Genomic DNA, 21,455 nt, shown 5'->3' with positions numbered 1-21,455 from the left:
CTGATTTTTCTTCCGAAACAGTGCTCGGATTTCCGTAAATACTTGTCCGCGCACGAAACGATCCATTGTGACATCGCCTAAGAATGAATAGAACACTCGCTTGAGGGCGCGCTGTGTTATCGTCCGATCCAGGGGGTTGGAGTTCCTTGACCGGGTTTATTGTTAAGAATACAAAGAAGCGTTTCCTATTTTTATCTACCACGGAAGCAGACCGGAGGGTTTGTAGCATCGGAATTGTCATGGAAATCACGCATTTCTTTTAACTCTTACCTGGATAAATTTAAATGACACAAGTTTTGAACAATGTTGAACGAGGGTATTAATAGAACGGCAGTCGTTATGCTCTGACAGTTCGAGTTCGATTCTGACCCGGGTAGCGACCCGGGTAGCAAACACTTACGTCATTGGACACTACTTAGCATGCGCAGAAATGTAACCCGGGAGATACGAAACGAACGACAACAGAGTAGTAACCCATGTAAACAATAATGGCGACCGAGTTTAATGAATTCTAGTTTTTCGAAATTTTTTTGAGGATTATGACCAAGTTTTAGACTCCGCAGCAGTTCTTCAACTCCGGACAAATACTGCTATCATTGTCGCTCTGAGTTGTTTGTTTTTGCGCCGAAAATGTGTCCCACGGATTACAAACTTTGCAGAAAATGTCGTACCACAGTATTCTTTGCAAGATTTCTGCATACACTTCCGTATCTGCAAATATATCTTCACCATTGTACTGGGTAGAATCTCCCGTGTTATTTCAATTGAGCATCCTGGTGGCCGACCTCAAGTGAGCCCAGAAAAACAGCTGTTGGTGTGGATTTGGTACATGGTAAATCAAGAATCAATCAGGGAAGTTGGGCACATTTTCAATCTCTCAAATCGACAGTTCATTCTTTGGTAAAGCGTGTAACCAAAGCTGTCATTGCTACGATGAAAGATGTAAGTACACATTCTATTTTCTGTATTATTTTTATGGTATATTTGGGAACAGAACTATATTTAGCATTAATTAAAGATAGGCAAAATCCGTAATGTATGAGATCGGCCCTCAAGTCATCATGCTTTCATTGTATCTCGCTTGGATTATTGCAATAGTTTACTTTTCGGCCTCCCTTCATTTGGAATACGCAAACTGCAAACAATTCAAAATTCGGCAGCTCGACTTGCCACCAGGAAGAAGAAAAGTGATCATAGCCCATTCTTTGTGACCTCCATTGGCTGCCTGTCCAACACATCTATTTCAAAATTCTTTGTATTACTTTCAAAGTTATCTGTAGCCTAGCTGTGGACCCACAGCTGTGGTGTTTTCGGATGGGATTTCACCTTTAAGGGGCTGGTTTTGACTTTTCCGATACTTAAACCCTGTATTGGAAAAGTAAAAACTAGTCCCTAGAAGGTGGAAATCCCGTCCGAAAACACCACAGCTGTGGACCCACAGCTATCTGTAGCCATGTACCATCTTATCTTGATGAGCTTTTGATTAGACGTTGTACCAGTCACACCTTACGTTCACATTCTAATGGGGAAATTAACTTACATCAACACATTGGTCGCACATCTTGCTACGGAGATAGAGAGCTTTTTCAATTTGTGTGCCTCATCTGTGGAATTCTTTACCGCACACCGTCACACCTTTGTGCACCTCAGTCATTTGATAATTTTAAAGTAAGGTTAAAAACTTACACTTTTAAGTCATTTTACATATGAGTTTAATATTTTGATCTACTTTTAACCATTCTGTGATTTTATAAGTTGTTACTTTTATTGATAATTTTTTTAATTGCTATTATTTTCACTTTTAATGTAAATTGCATTGAGATATTTAAATATGTAATGTACTATAAGAAATATAGATTATGATTATTAATATATAGAGTATTGATGTTTCTTATTAGATAGAGCAAAGTTTCTTTGGTGGAGAAAGAGTGAACTCATCAAGTTTTACACTTGTAGAGTCGTTTTGTCTGGGATTGTGGAGTTGTTTTTTGCCACAACTTTCATTACAAAACATGACACAAACACAGTGAAAATAAAAAGTGACATATGAAAATTTTTATAGTGTCAAACAATCCATTAATATTTAAATTTGTTCATGATTGATTATGGAGGATGTAATTTTTTGGGCATTGTATATTTTGTGATCTAGGTCTAATAATGTATTTTTCTACACATTTTTGTCTTTTAACCTTTTAAAAAGTTCTCACAATTTTCAAGATTAAAATGTGTTAGCAAATAATTAAATGAAGAAAGTTTAAAAAATTCACTAAGATGAAAAAAATTTATCCATATTTTCTCCTTTTTTCCAGGTTATCAAGTGGCCAGCACAGGAGCGACAAAGGGAGATTTCCCAGGGCTTCCAGCTTGATTATGGTTTGCCAGGTGTCGTCGGAATCATTGATGGAACTCACATTCGACTGTCAGGTTGTATTGGTGGAGCTCAGGATTATATCAATAGGAAAGGTTATGCATCAATGCAACTTCAGGTGAGGATTTCTTATTATAATGATAGTTTTGATTATAATGCATGCTGTTCCATCATGAGAGGTTTGTCCATTTATGTAATATTATATTACAGCTTTGTCAATACCAGTGAATGTTGTGACATCATACCCTTGGACTATTACTGATAATGTATCTAATTATCTGATTATTGTGGCGCAAGATGTTTTCTACAAAGCTAGAAAATCACTAGCATTGCCAAAACTACAAAGTATAGCAATGATACACCCCCTCAGTGTCTATAATTGACTTAAGTAAACTTTACACAACATAATGTTCTCGGCTTTGCCTCATACTTAATGTCATGCAAACTTCGCTTTCATCCATTATGGGCCAGGAGGGGTAATTGTGAAATGCTGGATGGTGAGCTATAGCAGTCAACTGTTTGGAGGAATATATTCTATTTTGAAAAGTTTCATAATCTTATTACACGGAGACACTTTATTCTGCTGTGAATATTTGGGAATTTGCTGAGTTGCATCTCATTTTTTCCAGGTCATTGTAGACGATCATCTATTGATCACTAACGCATACACTGGATGGCCTGGCTGCACACATGATGCCCGTGTCCTTCGGAATTCTTCAGTGTTTACAGGAATTGAGACAGATCAAGTGACTCTGGATCCCGGAAAATATATCATTGGTGATTCAGCCTACCCTCTGAGAGAATGGCTCATCACTCCTTTCAGAGACAATGGATTTCTCAATATTCAACAACGCAGGTTTAATCGTGTACTTTCATCTTGTCGTCAAAATGTTGAAAGATCGATTGGGCATTTAAAGGGGCGTGTGAGGAGGCTCAGAGAATTGCCAATGCATAGTCCAGAGGATGTGTGTGAGACCATTATTTCTGGTTGTATTCTGCACAATCTATGCATTGTCCATCATGATGAGGTGGAAAACTATATTGATTTAGATCCACAACATATCAATGATCCAAACCAATATCCAAATATTCATGTGAATGCACCTGGAGGTATTGTCAGAAGACAACAGCTGATGAATCATTTGCAATAAGGGATAGATCAAAAATCAGTGAGACTTAATCTTGAAAGTTGTTTAGCTGTTATAAGAAAAAAATTAATATTAAATTTTGCTGAATGTACTTCTAACCTGAAATATTTAATCTTAATCCTTCTCTAATTTATTGTTAGACATAAATTATAAATATGTTTTGATATGTTACAGAAAGACTATTCAATGAAATCGTTTTGTCAAGTATTATTACACTAATCAGTTATTTAACTACAAGCATTGTTAATTTTTTAAATATTTGAAATACTTGTAAAAAATTCACTGCTATGATTATTTGTCGGTGATTTGCATTAAAGACATTGTTCATTCATTACATGATTGTTTGATGTGTTTTTATCAAATGTCTCAGAAATGACAAAAGTTATCACAGCTAATACAAGGGTTCATTTGTACTCATATACGGTACATGTACTATATGTGAAGAGATACTCAAATATTTTCATAGAAATATATTTCTTACAAAGAATTTGAAATTTCCAGATGAATTCTTCAGTGTCATACATAAGTTAAACAGCTCTGACAAAATTTCTTAATTTATCCAAAAAATTAATTTGTGTCATCCTGTGCAATGCCAAATCCAGTTTACCTTCTAGTGGTCAATAGTTTCACCTGAAAATATTTCAATTCCATGGTCTCATCAGTTTTATACTTATTTCATTCAAAAGGACCCCAGGGCATACGCTTTCTCAACATCACTTCTTGATCTTTTTGCCAGAGGTCCACATATCTTTCTTCCATTGATTTGACTTTGTTGTGTGTACCGATACTTTACTGTCTGTTCTGTGCTGTTTTGTGTCTGTGTTTGTAACAATTGACCATGTATATTATTGGATTATGGATGGGTACAATTTTGATTACTTTACTCATTGCAGAGTCTGAAACAAAGCTAATATAAAATGTTTACACAGTTCCCATGCCTTTACATAAGACACAGTGGTGGGTTAATTGACTACATATTACTCTAGTACAAGGATTTATACAGTGACACAATAAAACATCAGGTTTAGCAGTAATTTTAATAAGAGAAGATAGTGTCATATTACAAATTAATCAGATATTTGTTGATAAATTAAGATCATATATTTATAAATATTTTATTGCATTTAATATTAATGTTATAGTCAGAAGCTATAAAGCTAAAAACATTAATAATGATTGGAATCCACATTTGCATAAAAACTATTCCTGAAAAAGCAAAGACCCTTTTCCAGTATTGTCCTATCTCAGATGTTACAAATGAGTATATTAAATTACACACTTGTTCTATTCAATGTCTACACAGTACATGTGAAATCTATTCTAGGTATAATACATTACATATCAGTTCTACTGAAGTAAATGACAATTCAAATTCTATTCAAGGTATACTACAGTACATGTAAAATCTATTCTAGGTATAATACATTACATATCAGTTCTACTGAATGGAAGTAAATTACAATTCAATTCTATTCAAGGTATACTACAGTACATGTGAAGTCTATTCTATGTATAATACATTACATATCAGTTCTACTGAATGGAAGTAAATTACAATTCAAATTCTATTCAAGGTCTACTAAAGTACATGTGAAGTCTATTCTAGGTATAATACATTACATATCAGTTCTACTGAATGGAAGTAAATTACAATTCAAATTCTATTCAAGGTCTACTACAGTACATGTGAAGTCTATTCTAGGTATAATACATTACATATCAGTTCTACTGAATGGAAGTAAATTACAATTCAAATTCTATTCAAGGTCTACTACAGTACATGTGAAGTATATTCTTGGTATAATACATTACATATCAGTTCTACTGAATGGAAGTAAATTACAATTAAAATTCTATTCAAGACATAATACGTTACATATCAATTCTATCTAAGTCATATAAAATTACAGATCAGTTCAATTCATTGTACATTTCTCAACTAACTTATTATGAACTCTATTCAAGATATAATAACTTACAAATATTTTCTTTTTTAGGATTTAATAAACTTACCCACTGCTATGCCAGCTATAACAATTACATAATAATTTTACACAAGGTATACTAAATCACTATCATTTTTATTAAAATTATAATATTTTACAAATCAATTCTCTCTGGCTTGCTATAAATGGAGATGTATTTTTGAACATATTACTTGTACCAAGGTTTGAAATTTAAACAAAAAAGTCAACTATTTTCAATAGAAGTTTTGAAAAAGACTAAGTGCTAAACTTTGCATTACTGTTTCTCTATTTGATTAAATTTTGTGTGCATTTTTGAAAAGTTAAGCATATTTTAATTCCTGTCAATTAATAATTCTCCCATCTATCCACAAAGAACATCAACTATTTCATGGAACAGTTTTTGATAAAAAATTTGAAATGATCAAAACAGTCAACTGGATGAAAAACTGTGATGAAATTTTTTAAAAATTACACAAGATCGATGTTGGTCATTATGAAACATTTTTGGTAAAACTGTGGACAATGAATATTTGTAATTGTATGGAAATCAATGAAGGCCATCTAATGTCCAGATGAAAAAAATTATTCAAAAATTCATTGTGTTTGTTACAGACAACATAAGACCTCTATTGAAATATTTAGGAAACATATCAAAGCACTCAGAAAAATTAAGGGTGACTTTTATTAGCACAAACTATTTGTGAAATTCAGTTCGTATTTTTCATTGTAATTCAATTTTCAATTCTTACTCAGAGACCGTTCGTATAAATTCAACATTCTATCCATTCTCTTCATTTTGTCTGTGTGTTGCTTCTCCATTAGCTCAAACAGATCATCATTTTTCTTTTCCATTTGTGAAATTGCTGCAATTATTTTGTCTTGAGGGGAAACTCTGTCAGATGTTTTGTTTCTTTTTCTAGATTTACGTGGTGTTGCATCAGTAGAAGCTGTGGTTTGTGTTGTGTCTGCTGTATTTGTCGTTGTCATGTCTGTCATTTCTGTCACTGTTGTTACTATAGAATCCTTGTTCTTGTTACTTGTGTCTGTTAGATTAAGGGAGTCAATGGTACATGTAGGATTTGTAGACTCTTTCATCCCATACAGATTATCAAATTCTTTGAAATGTCTACAAGTTTTCCTTTCACCACCAGTTTTCTTTCTATTATCGATTACTTCCATGTAGGACTTTTTTAGATTTTTCCATTTATCTCTCACTTGTGAAATAGTAACATAAATACCTGCTTTTTTCCATTTCTGACACAATGCTTTGCCACAATTTTTCATGTCTTACACTTTGTTTTAACACATCTTCCATATCTGATCTCAGAACAACTAATAAAGTTTCTTCCCTATCTGTCCAGATATGAACTTTATCTATGTTAGTGTTGTTTTCTGTGCTTGTTTTTTTAGGCTCTACTTGATCTTGTTGTGCTTGTGTTTCATTCTCTCCATCTTTGCTAAGCTGGCTAGTTTGCTTTCCATTTTCTTTTTGTTTTCCGTTATGTGCTGCTATAGCCTGGTTAAGTATAGCTTGTTTGATGTTGGAGTCTATTCAAGATAATAATTAGTGTATTTAAGTCACGATTCAATTTTTATTCATTAATTAATTTATTTGTTTGTTTATTTAATCAGGCTCTAGGCACTAAGGCCAGTAGAAATGTAAGGAAAAAAACATAACATAGATGCATAGTTAATATAATTTGCCCAGTAATCATAATACTTACAGTGCATATGTCATCATGCTGCATAACTCTCGCACAAAAAAATACTAAATACAAAATGGTCAGAATAGCAAGTACAGACCTCACACGTGGACATAGGTTGACTTGTATGGTTACAATGTATCAGTACATAATTTCCAGTCAGCTGACTTCACCGCAAAAATAAACAAAACGACTGCTGCATGACGTTTGATGAAACTTTTGTGTTTATTTGTCGTTACTAAGTAATACTTACCAAGGTTGGTGATTTCAACAAATCTGCAATTTCTTTCTGGACTTGAATAACTGTTCGTGGGCGATTTTCGTTCGCTGCGTCAACAATTTCAAGCTGAAAGCTGACGTGAAACATTAAATTTAGAATATGAAAATAATATTGACGTTGCCTGATCGGTTTTGCATTTCATTTTTCATGTCGAAAAAATAATAACAAAAAAAATTTGCCGGAAAATCGGGAGCACAGTAAAAATATAACTACCTAGCTGCAATATATAACCTTGGTTGGCTGTGGGGCTTGGACTTCTGTCGTGCGGCTCGTGCCTTGGGCAAGGCGCCAGCCGCACAAGCTGAGAAGCCCAAGTCCCACGGCAAACCACTCAAATTTCAAAGAGAGTATCGCCAGATTTTGTCGTCTGCACAAGTACGGCGAGTGCATAGATACAGATGCACTGTAAAAGTTATGAACATTGCTGGTTAGTTAATGCAAAAGCGTCGGTTACCGCTTTCTTTCTCGAAAATGACAAAAATATATAAAAAAACTGTATCTACTCACGATTGTTTGGTGGCCATTTTGTCGAGTTCTAACCCAAGTAACCTTGGTCGTAACGCAGGAGAGGCCCGGGTTCAGTTCAAAGGTCAAATGACGTAATTTTCGTCATCAGAGTAGCAACTCGAAGTCGTTCGGTTGCAACGCGCGCTACTCGGGTCGCTACTCGGGTTACAATCGAACTCGGCCACAGTGGCGACGCACATAGTCGGAACGCACCAAATGGAACTTCTCTACGTGGGGGGTATGGAACGAAAAAATTCAAATTTATATCGCCGCACTCTGCAATTGAAACCATGGAGATTTTTCGCTTAGGGTCTGTCTACCCGTGTTCCGTGTGCCGTAAAAACTAAATACTATGGAAGATATCATCGTAACCTATAGGGGTGGAACAGACATTTGACACAAAATTGTCCATTTTGTGAAAAAATATGGTGAAAAAAAAAGTCGTCGCGTGCGTTCCTACCCTCAAAATTACTCACAACGCCCTAAATTTTATCGTTTTACTCCGTCACCTTGTCGTCCCCAAGTTAGATTTGGCCAGTGATCGATAGCGCAGATACTAAGTTTGAGACTACGTATTCGGTTTTTGTATTAAAGCCGTGAGACGGAAATGTTAACTTAAAATGTGCCCTAAAACACCATCGACAATGACCTAGCGAGTAAATAAAGCCGCCCTCTACCGATGACCTTTGCCATTTTTGTTGTTTTTTTAGAATTTCATTTTTCATCATCATTGCCTTTTTGTTCAGAAATAATGCTTCGTATCCATTTTGTAACTTGTTATAAATGATTTTTTCCTTTCTTTTAACAAAGTAAGCCTACGTCTGATCATTGTAACACAACCTACATCCTTTTTTTTAGGAACAAGGTGTTTTGTTTTAAGGCACATTAGCTGTATTTTAGGATGATTTTTAAATATGATTTCCAATCAAAAGTGACTAAAGCCAAAGTTCTTCCCAAAATGTGATAAAAAAGTTTCCAAATTTGGTGAAGAATGTACAACTTAGATTTTTAACAATACAATAATTTTTGGCTTCCAAATATGGATTCGAGTAAGGTCAGGGAATGCAAAAGCTATCTTTGAAAATCAGATAATATATTTTGGTGAGCATTGCAAAGTGCATGTGTAGAAAAGATACAGCTAATGGGGCTTTACTGTATATTTCAGGTATTATTTGCTCTTATGTCTAGGCGCACATCCAGACATATATGGCCTTCAAAAATTATTGCAAGACTGCTGAGACTTTGGTTTAGTCATCTTGGTATTCATTTCAGATAGAATAAAATATTTCTGTGTCATGCATTTTGTAATTTATCAAAGGGTACTACACCCAGACAATTTTTGAAACACATTCAACACTTATTCCAAGCTTCCATATTGCCACAACTAAATAAAATTGCCAGACAGTCAGGAATATTGTTAAGGTCAACATTTTATTGCAAAATTAAATTAAAAAAATCAAAACATTCTTCTTGCACTTTCTGTGTCAGTTCTTTCACTGTATAGATGTTCCGTGATCTGCAAGTAGGAAACAAATGTAATGACAATACATTAAATGGGAATTATAAATAACATTTTAAGGTATGTATCCAATTAAAAAAAATACACCTTGAGCCTTCTTAATGTACATGCATAGATCACATAGAGCTCTCACATCATCAGCTGTTCCAACACCTAGTCATTTACTCTGGGGGCTGAAGGAATCGCGATTATAATCTTATTTTTTTCAGATCCCCCCTCAATACCCTAAATAATTTTCAAATGCCCCCCCCCCTCTATATGATCAAAATTTTTCAAGTTCCCCCCAACTATCACAATCCCACATATTTGTAAAGGATGTGTATGCAGAAAAAATCACGTATTGCGGCGTTCCGCTCACAGGTGTTCAACACTACCTGCTATTAGCACTTTGTAAAGTCATATTCCTGAGACAAGTTCTTAAATTGATTCATCTTAAAGGCATCACTGAACTTTTTGGATTTATCGGTCTAAGCCATCTTGAGTTCATCCAACTCTGTCCAGGTCAATTGTTGCTGCCGAAGAGCAGCAACAATTACTCTGTCCAGGTCAATTGTTGCTGCCGAAGAGCACAAAAAAATGACGATCATCAGAGAGTAGGCAAATTGTGAATTCTGGCTCATTGCCATGTTGTCAAAAACTGAGCACAGTGACTTACCAAAAATTTGTTTCAAAAGTCCAAGACATATATGAATTAGATGCTACTCGAAATGGACAATACTGGATGGCTAAAAAGTTCCATCAAATAAATGTTTTAATCTCTGAAATTTTGGGTGTAATAATGGCAAATTTGGTTAAAAAATAAATAATGCCATTTAGTCACATATTTTTTTCATTTAGTCCTCACTGTTCAAAGTTTTACTTTCGTATTATTTTATGACAAGAATATGAAAATATAGAAAATCAAGCATGGTGACCTCATCTTTTTCTTTAATATTTGATTTATTCTCTTATGCCACAATTCAAAAATTCACGATAACTTTTCAAGTCTCCTGGTCTTCCATATGCCTGGCCTGTATGTTTCACTGTCATGATCGTCATTTGACCGAAACCCTTCTTCAACTACCGTGTACATCAGAGTCATAACTATCTCTGCACTGCTCACGTATGCAGTAACAGTGACACTGCAGTAGCAGGGCAGAATCTGATAGTGATACTTTGATAATTTTGACAATATTTTTGTTCAGTTTATACAACTGAGTTCTTGTTCTACTCCCTACAGCATCTTGAACTGTCCAATATTCAGATTGCTATCACAGCCTGTGTATGTGTACTATGCATTTGTATCACAGATTGTCAGTCTGAACTCTAATTAAATTGTCACCAAATACATATTTGTATATACAGGTTTTGTCGACAAACTGAATATTGTGTGTTTGAGCATGCTGTAGGAGACAGCAAGAAACTGTAGTTGATATATTACATAGAAATATTGCAGAAAAATCAAACATTTGCAGCTTCTGCCCTGTGTAACTAGGCTCATTTGGCTTTTTACGACAAATCACACTGTTTAGATTTGTTCGAAACAAATGTCATGAAATGTAACAAAAATGGTTCTAGATTTTGTTAAATTATTACTAACATTACAACAATTCGATGACATAAAAATTGTATTCATTTTTCATTGAATTACCTACAAAAACTTTGAATTGGAAAATGTAAAACATAAAAGGGAACCAAAAAATTTTCAAGTTCCCCCTACAGGTGGAGCAAAATTTTCAAGTCCCCCTCCCCTCTACTACCCAAAAATTTTCGAATCCCCCCTGAATTCCTCCAGCCCCCTTAACCGTTTTTTGTGAAGGCAGCCTTACGAGTTTTATGCATGTACATATTATTGACACAAGTATTTTTATCCTACACATAAACAGATGCTTTTTATATTTTAGAATGCAGCTTTTAGCATATCAAACAGAGAGCTTGTCATCAGATCTGTGTATATATTTTTTTGATGAAAAGGGAAGAAATATTATTTCTCTACACAGAATGTTGCGATGGAAACTAATGAAACTGTCAGATACGGAGGAAGATTTTTCGCTCATCCCAAGAGATGTTCTGCAAAATAACAGTTCCGTTAAACCCTGCAATATTATTTTAGTTGCAATCGATTACCGGGCATGTTGTACGGCCTCCTTGGCTCACTTCCGGTTTGTACATAGCTGAAAATAAATCGCTCTCAGAATGCCATCCGATCTTCCCCAAGTCCGATTTGCTCCAGCACATTAAATGATGAGTAAGGATAATAAATTTACCAAAACTTTACAAATTAAACCCATGAGACGGAAATGTTAACTTCTCAAACGACGGTATTAATTTCGCAAGTTTCTGCCAGATATGTCACAACCCACCCACAGTTGACATTGAAAGTTTTGCCGTATTTCCGAGAAAAATGTCAAATTTTGGGGGGGGGGAAGCCATCAAAACAACTGTCGGACCATCAATCTACTAGAACCAACGCACTTAAAACATATTTATCTAATTTAACGGTCAAAATTTAATGAAATTTGGAGAGCTCAGCTTACCTGATGTGTCGCCCTGTCAGTCAGCTTCGACTCGGTGGCGCCCGTCGTCTCGCCTTAGCGACGACAGAATCTGGAATAGACACGCCTAGCAACAACGGAAAAATCGCCTATGTGCGTCCGCACTCTGAGTAAAGCGCGTAGAACGAGTATGTTTGGTCTATTTTTTACGTCCATGCATGGTTCGATTGACGCGACGCTCTTTACTGCGGCGAATGTAGAGAGTGCTTCTAATTTTTTTCTAGAATGTTTTACAGACGCACAGGACGCGAAGTTCTTTCATTCATTCTCCAAAGGTGCCGGTACTAGAATTCTGCGTTTTATTTTATTTTATCATTGGTGATTGCCTTCAATAACAACTTAAACTTTCAATAGTTATCCATGCTTCTCCCTCAAGTTTATTGAAATATAAAGCATTACTCTTGGCAACAGGTATCATTGTCTACATCATGCAAAGTCAGTGTTCAAGTTCACAAATGAACTGTAGTCCGGAATGATGGTTCAGACGTCAAAAACACCAGAGATCTGACAAGTACGTCAAGCTATATTGACAAGTGAAACATGGGCGCATTTCGACTTCACTTTTGACATTAAACAATAAACTGCTTGTCACAACCAGAACCAAAAAAATAACGGAAAACACATCAACAGTTACAGCGGATGGAGCAAGTGTCTTCGAGAAAGTCATACCAAGTTCAAATTCAAATCTAAGTTTGAGCTGTGAACAACAAAAATGCCGACAATCGTGGCTTTTTGTCCTTTTTTAATCAATTAATCAGGTGACTACTCTTCCAGTCTGAAGCGATTAAACAAGATGTAAGATTTTAAATTTTGTGGGTTTCTTCTTTATCAATAAATATCTTTCAGGATGCATTCGTCGCAATTTAATGCAGATATTTATCGAATGTCGCAACTTCCCCTCGACGAATATTTGAAAGGACACATGCCCTCTAGAGTCCGCACGGTCTCTTTCGTGGGTCCTGGACTTCCTCGTATTCCTATTATGGACCTATTGTTTGTCAAATGACTGTATGGACTTTGTCCTCATAAACCTCAACAACAGTTACGAAACGGTTATGATAACAATCAATCACGCCCCAGCGTCCTAAATGACTCTTCTATTTTATTGTTATGGCAGGACAATAAACTTTGGTCGGATGCGACCTCGTCAATACATGTTTAACCTTACCACAGGCTTATCGTGTTAAGTTGCCTTTTTTACGGTTCGTTTGAGTTCCAAGACACAGATTGGAAGGGAAAATATGTAAATAAAAAACTTACCGTTGTTTTGTTTTGACTTTGGTGTAATTAATAGTTGACGAAAAAGGTTCTATTTCATATCAAACGTTTCAGTCAAGAACAATTCTTATCAACATCTTAACGTGAGTTCGGAGTTCTAGGTCAATGACTTGTTGTCCAATTTTATGCCACTGACTCGCCTGTAATTTCGTAAACCACAGATGTCAATACTGTCGGAGGACTTCACTATGAATTTTTTGCAAAGTTCGGAAATTTTTGTCTCATTTCTCACGGCTTTGGAGGTCTATGACCACAGTTAGACGAAACAGCAACAACCCAATCTTCTATTTACATGTACATCAGTTACATGTACTTCCAGTGAAAAATCCGACAGTAAATTGATTTACTGGATTAATATCCTGTATTTGGACACGGGACAGGTAGGGTGTTTGCTGGAGGTATACGGAAACTGTAGAACTGCTAGGATTTCAGCAGTTGCAGCTTTGTAAACATTTCCCTTAATGACGTTTTTCAGTTTTCAGGTGTTAGAAGAAATACTGCAGGTAGATTTTGCCGGTCTACGCTGGACATACAAGAGAAAAAAAATTAACACCAAAGTGCCAGGTATTTGAAGTGTAGGGATTCCCTGCCCCATTTCTACCGCTGGCTGCGCTGCTCACGAAATTTTCATGAGCAGCGTAGCCAGTTGTGGAAATGGAATAGGGGACCAGATGAGGGATTTGAGGATTTGTGTCAAGAGACAAGACAGCTGATTGGTGAAAACACCAACTAAGTTATTTGTAATAAATTTAAAATAGTTGCATAATGGTTTGTTTGTGGACATTTCACTACACTTTTTTTCTATCAGACCAGACAAAATCTACCGGCATCTTCTTGCATGAGCAATTTTTTTTCATAGTTGGATTGTTAGAGTGGGACTGAATAAAAGGAAATTCGCAGACATAGCACATACTCGTGTACTATCGAAGCCATTTCGCAAAGATATGATTCTGAAATTTTCAGGATTCATCACCAGATAATATCACAGCTCAGTTTTGGTTGAACACTTTTTTCTTGCATGTGATTATGAATATCCTCTCGGGGGGGGGGGGGGTTAGGTATTGTGATAAAAGCGACAGTGGTGCTTGTAAGCTTCCAGTTTTGGAGAAAACTTTTGCAGAGAACACTCAACTATACTCACAATGCAGTGCGAAGAGATTACCACCTCAAAAACTCCAGCCGAAAGGCAAGACACGATTACTAACCGTGCTGTTGTGAAGATGGCACGCGCGAAAGTTAATTATACCACAGTCCTTCTATACACATAGAGGGACTGTGACATGGTCAGATCAGATTCGTGTAAAAAGCATACGCGATTAAGTGTTTCGCAATGATAATAATGAATGACTGGTGTATTTTTCTGTTTTCTCGTTACTTTTATTTCATTTTTCATTGAACCATGCTCATGCCACGTCACGTTTTCTATCGTCGAGCATTGAAATGAAAGAAATCTATGGTTGAAATTTGTTGCTGCAATCATTAAAACAACCTTCTGGCTGAAAAGTAGGTCAATACACTTGCTGATCAACCCGCTAGAGAGAGCGACCAAAAATGTCTTTTTTTCGACATAACTGTCAACGTTAGTTTCACACATTCTAACACTACTAAATTTCCGCCTATCAGACTATTATCTTCTTGTTGTGAGCATTGAACACTAAGTATTCGAGAGTTGGCTATTCGTGTCGTTGGTGGCGCTCTTCGGCGCAGAGCGTGTGAATGGAATAAATTCCCAGAGTGGGTGAGAGCATATGGTACAGGGGACAGTCCCCTGGGGTGGGGAGGAAGGTGTTTTTTGTGCAACGGTTTACCTTATTTGATTTTATTAATTTTGACAGTGATATTTCAAATAAAGAGTTCAACTCACACCGTCTGACTGCTTTATTATTACCGACGTCCTTATCTCCTCTCCAACTTATGTATACACAACTGTAATTGCTCCAAAAACATTGCCAACTTGCTTTCGACTCCAAACTGTCTGACTGTGTTTCCAATACCTACAATTCCTTATCTCCTCTTCAACCAGTGCACATACCACTCTAATTGCTGCGCAAACATTGCCAACTTGTTAATGACTGAGCGTATCAGCGGATTAGCTTATTAAGTCAACACCACAGCCGTCCCACACACTCCTTATTTTAATGCGTGTGGGACGGCTGTGGTGTTGACTCAATCACTTAATCCGCTGATACCGACAGCGGATTAGCAAGTTGGCAATGTTTTCGGAGCAATTACAGAGGTGTATACACAAGTTGGAGATGAGATAAGGACTTGTCGGTAATAATAAAGCAGTCAGACGGTGTAGAGTTGAACTCTTTATTTGAAATATCATAGTCAAAATTAATAAAATCAAATAAGGTAAACCGTTGCACAAAAAAACACCTTCCTCCCCAGTAGTAAAGAAAGAGTGGACAACTGGGATGAAGTAAGAATTTTACACCCATTTTATTCATTTATCTACATGAAGCGAAGGAAAATTAACCATCCATGTAACTAAAGTATGACCCTGACCTATATACGAACTCACGCGCAACAGCTGGCGCAGCAGTGCATTGTCATGAACTAAGCGGGCCTGCTGAGCATGTTTATACACGTTCCGAAGGTGTACGGGAATTCCGTGTGAGTCATCACCATCAAACTAGCCTATATAAAGGAGCCCCGTTGTCAGTCCGGCCGGCCGGTTGCGGAGTCTAGCTGATGTTGAACATGAAGTTCCTATCGGGGCGAACTTGTTCACTGATAGATAAAATTTTAGTAATTTCCTCTGAACTTAAAATGTGACGGAAGACCATTACTTCAAATAATATGAGACGTTTCAGATGAATGGTACTGATATCTAAAGTGTTCACTCTTTTATCTCTACGTACAAATGTAGTTCCTAAGTCGTTCTCTATTCTATTCCCACCAACAAAACATTCAATACTCATTTCCCCTCCCCGATCTTTATCAATACTTATGATAATATCACAAGTTGTTCTGTTATCTGTTTTCATAGCATAATATCCAACCAATCGTCAAATTCATCTCCAGTAGCTAACTTTACACATCTAATGAGAACTGTACCATGTTGAAGTATTTTCATATTATCAGTCATCTGTTGATTTACAGTCTGTAAAGTTAGAACAGCTGCCTCATCACCACACTTTTAAGACCCAGTTTCTTTAAAGTTGTGTCCCAAAATAATCTTACTGGAACTCCGCTAGCTGTATACGAGCAATAATTCTCCCCTTCGTTTATCCACCTTCTTAGTGTATTATCTGCCTTCATTATTGTATTAAGAGGACTAATTTTAAGATGAATGGTATACCAAGAAGTGCAATGTATGGATTTGTAGGAGTAAGCCAACTACGAAAATCTAACAATTTATATTTGTTTACATTGCTATCAAAATAAATCACATTCGGAGTTCCTGGTGGTCAGCAACACCTCCTGCAATTTCACTATCCAATATATCTAAGATGTTACGCGGCACATTATAAGGCATGAATTTCTGACTATCCCCATCCCATGTCAGAGCAAAAGGAGTAGGATCATTCGAAGCCTTTGTGGCGTCAATTACAGTTTCATCAATGTCTTTAAGTTCGGAAAATTCTACAGCATGTTCGTGGGGTGGCGCCGCGGCATTGGCTAAAACGAAATATTTTTCGCGGTCTTTATAACGAAGGACGTAATCCTTATTATGATTAGCAGCCATTTTAGTATTATTGTTAACTTTAACATCACTCAGATCTTCAAGCTCAAGATTTTGCATACGAATTGTACCTAGACCGAAGCCACTTGGATCAGACATACTCCGTAGGGACCTATATACAGTGAAAATTAAAATAATACCTTGTAATATACAATACACAGTCATGGCTTCAGCTATAGGAATGACAGTTCTCGGTGCTGTATTAAATGCAACGGCATTCACAGGAGGAAATATTATCGGACAAAAGCTTTCTGGGAATGGTGACGCTCTTATTGAAGAAAAGGTCCGACATGATAAAGCATTAGAAAAATTTGAACATGATCGCAACGTCTGGTCAGAAAAAAGATTACTACAGGCTGACTGGGAAAGAGAAAATCAGGCAAAGGACGCACATGCTGCAGCTGAGTTAAGAGATACAGATGCAGAAATCCTTGAAGAAGCAGCGGCGCAAGCCAACTATGCATCAGGTCGTTCCGAAGGCGAAGCAGTTCAATTCTCAGATTATTATCAACCCAGTCCTGAGCAAAAGAAATATGAGATGATCTATATTGCTGGAGGATTGGTCGTGGGATGGTTTATCTTCCGATAGGGTTACACCGGTAGGGGGCCCGCTTCAGGACTACAATAATTCAATACAAAAGCTAATTGGCCAGTTATTGAAATCGATCATGTTCCCATCCTGATCTGTTATCCAGATACGCATTGAATTCATGTAATCTCCCCCTTTTCTCAATGGCATAGAAATTGCTCCGTTTTTAAAATCGTAAGTAACCTTTTCACTTATTTCTCTCGTATCCCGGATGGGAAGTATTTGTAAACAGTTCGATACTTTCCCCTGTATGTATCCTCCGGAGGCACCCGAACCAAATGAAACATAATTTCCAGTAACATCGACTACATCTGAATGAACTATATATTTAGTGACTGTTAAGAAATCCACTTTCTTCGGACTAATAGTACTTTTTATAACTGGGTTGTCCTCAGGTTTATCTGAAAAACCAACGACGTTGGCGAAGCTACCTGTAGCATTGAAATAAACTTTAATATCTTTAGCCAAAGTTAGATAAACATGGTTTGTCGGCAGATGTTTTTCAAAATTAATTTTTTGCTTCAACCCGATTGCTTTGTTTAACGTATCGATATTGTAGTTACCTGGACGTATTGATTAGTCTTCTTCGGTTGGTCACCTTCTTGATATTTTATTACATTATTCGTCGATGTTATGTTATGCCATGAATTATATAGTCCGCACTCTAGCAGTCTTATCTTCGTAAACTGTGTCGTGTCAATACAAGGGTAAAAATTAACAGTAACAGGTTCACCTGTTTGACTTTCAATCCAAATGATCATTGTTGTACGTTGTATATATTACTAAGTATAAGTGTTCGATGAATATTATTATTATTCCGAAGGTGCCCATTACACAGTATAAGGTTCTGCAGGAATAATATTTTTCTGTTCAAGGAGATCTTTGGTCGCAACCGCGGCAGCAGTCGCACCGCCTAATTTTGCCAAGCGAGTCAAATTTGGTCGACTTGGATCGCCAACCTCTATTTTCAGAAATTTGCTGGAGATCATAAGATATCCCATCGCAAGTCCTGCGATTACAATACCATCGTACATTGTGTTTACAACTGTTTTAATATCCATGATTGCTGACTAGTATATAAAATAAAAAATAAAAATAAAAAATATGGGGAGTTAATCCATCTCATACAATGTAGAGGAGCTGGAAACCTCTCCCTCCCCCTCCCCTCCCCTCGGAACTGTTCTGGAGGGAGCTGCTACGGGCTCTGTTTTTTTCGCTTTCTGAAGCGGTTCATCTTTCCGGAGGGGACAAATATGCCGAGCACGCCCCCAATATAGTCCTAATGCAGTCAATGAAACTCCCACAATTCCTAAAACAAGATAACATTTATTATACCATTTATTATCACACTGTTCTTTCATTGTAGGTGATAGGTCTATACAGTTTGCTTCAGTCGCTACCGCATCGCTCCCCTCCTCCCTCGCTTGGCGTTTCTTCTCCTTGTTTTTCCTGTTCCATTCCGCTAATTTCTTCCCTGCAGCAACCCTCCCTGGATGCTTCGGCGGTAACGTCACTTTCTCTATGTTGCGCTGTGGCGTAGGGAAGGTCGTCCCTGACGGAGTCGTTTGCGGTGTGGGCTCCGTCGGCGGAGCTTCTGACGGAATCGTTTGCGAAGTTGAATCCATTTATTTCAGGTACTATATTAAACCCGATTTTTTTAAAATTTAAATGTTTACCCGTAATTAAACCGGTGGAAATTAGAGCAATCACAGGCCCCCACGTGTACGCTATCCGTCCTGATAATCGTTTTATTTCACTGTTTAGAATAAAATCCTTTTTAAGATCAGTGGCATAGTTATCTCGATCATCGATTGGAACTACCTGACTTATTGCACGGGCTCCTAGATCTATGAAACTTTGAGTGATGGTATCACTTATAAGAGAACTGTATTTCGCTTCATAGACTTTAAAGGCTCGTGTTATGAATTCATCTTTCCACGTTTCCACTTCTCTAACTGTAAACTCCTTACCAAAAATAACTTGCTTGACCACTTGCGATGACACAGAGTATTTTTTCACGTTTCGTCTCTATTATGGATCGAGCGTCCGACGCTGCGGTTGGCTCTTCGGAATGCGCTGCCATATTTGCCGCTGCTGATGACTTTATTAAATTCTCCATTGTTTGCAGTATGTTATCTATTCTTAGTAAAAAATAAAAAATTCGTTTAAACCTGAATCCGAAATAAAGTATTAACATAGTCTGGAATGTTAGTACCCCTAACAGAACCGTACCGACAGGGATTCCGACAGGGATTCCGGGAAAATTCTCCTCCATTTAAATCTATATGTATATAGAAACACGAATAATGAGTACAGACTTATTCCCAGTTGCTTTTCAATTGAATAAGACGAGCGTACCGACAGTACAGCATGCTGATACCCCCCCTTCCAAACCGGACGGGGGAATAAAACCTATTCTCATGGACTTAGAAATATATGTAACGCCGACAGATAAATTTACTTTCATCCACGGGATGTGTTCAAAGATAATGTAATCACTCATAGAACAGCAAAGAAAGTAATGTCTGGCTGAGCAGCCCAAAGATGAATACTGGGACCAGCAACTGAATTTCGCTGTATGGTGCAGCACGACTGGTTGTGGTATATCATTCGCCCATCTCTTTGATAAGAAATTTCCGCCCCAAATACGATCATTCTGCCGTTTCCATGTATACTTTACAATACGTCGGATCCTTCACGAAATGGGCGTTGCACTTCCAGACGATACCCCCACCTTCAAAGCGGGCGACAATCCATACAATCTCGTCCAATATGAACTTCTATGTACAGAATTTGGAAATATAAGTCCAACGAAGTCCGACTTTCGTTATCGAAAAGGTCAAAATAAGGGTCTTGGTTATGGATATGAATATTACACTAATCGTGGCCCTGTTCGACAGCCAAAAGCGATATACAACGGTCAGGACTTTTTCCTCTCCGCCGACGGAGGCGTTTTCTATACACATACCATTTTGGAAAGAAAAAACATGTACTGTCCGACAAAGAACGACCACACTATTATTTCTTCGAAATGATGGATCGGAGGGACAATACAATAGTTTCATTCCTCTGACAGGAGACTCGGGACTAACAAAGGCCGGTCTCGCTCGCCTAAACGAAAGCCTTGAAGCCTACGTATATTGCATACTCGGCGCACAAGCAAATATTCGCAGTACCATAGTGGGCGATACTGGCAGTGCAGAGCAAGTCCGAAAAGAATTCGGTGTTCTCCTCGAAGATGAAATTCGTAATACCGACAAAGTAATTAGTTATAGGCGATATCAAGACACAATAATGAATACTGGTGTAAAACTTGATATGGCAGTCTCACCCAATTTACTTCTCTTACCGTCTGAGATGGTCATTCTTTCGGGCCGGCGATCTCAGGTTATAATAATGAATTGCAATACGCAACAGAATCTATGGTGTTCGGGGTGAACGGTGATATAAACACGGAAGTTCGAGAAAGTGCTGTACATGAGATGGAAGGGTGGGAGGAGGGGGGGGATCCCGTGAAGTGGCAGGACGAGCCCGGAGAGTCACCTCACAATGACACGACTCGGATTCGGTCCCCTCCCCTCCCCTCCCCGGAACGGGCAGCATCTACGACCAGCGTAGACCCTATTCACGAATATGGTAAAATTGGTTTGTTATCTTTAGCAATATTCATTACTATTGTAGGTACTGGAATAAAGTCACTAACTATATAGTTCATTCAGATGCTGTCGATGTGACTGGGTTTCATCTAACTCGAACCAGTAACTTAAAAGAACTAGAAGAGATTCATTAATTTACAGTATATAGATCCAGAGGAAATGTCAATATACGTAACCCCACCATTCAACATGATTATAACTGGACCGACATATTCTGG

At 37.3% G+C, this 21,455-nt stretch overlaps 1 protein-coding gene across 1 annotated transcript; it reads left to right on the top strand.

The window, feature by feature from the left end:
- The first annotated feature begins 354 nt into the window (after positions 1-354).
- On the top strand, positions 355-3,848 carry LOC139148671 (putative nuclease HARBI1). Its single transcript, XM_070720161.1, has 3 exons — positions 355-942; positions 2,310-2,486; positions 2,998-3,848. The coding sequence occupies exons 1-3, from the start codon at positions 934-936 to the stop codon at positions 3,517-3,519; spliced, it is 708 nt and encodes a 235-aa protein (XP_070576262.1). The 5' UTR covers positions 355-933; the 3' UTR covers positions 3,520-3,848.
- Positions 3,849-21,455: the final 17,607 nt, after the last annotated feature.

This window comes from Ptychodera flava, chromosome 13, assembly GCF_041260155.1.
Source record: "Ptychodera flava strain L36383 chromosome 13, AS_Pfla_20210202, whole genome shotgun sequence".
Taxonomy (NCBI): domain Eukaryota; kingdom Metazoa; phylum Hemichordata; class Enteropneusta; family Ptychoderidae; genus Ptychodera; species Ptychodera flava.
Note: the sequence above shows the minus strand (reverse complement) of the source record. Positions and strands in the feature narration are given on the sequence as shown.

Coding starts and splice junctions, on each gene's coding strand:
- LOC139148671 (XM_070720161.1), top strand. Junction 2,487..2,997: donor ATGCATCAATGCAACTTCAG/GTGAGGATTTCT, acceptor CATTTTTTCCAG/GTCATTGTAGACGATCATCT.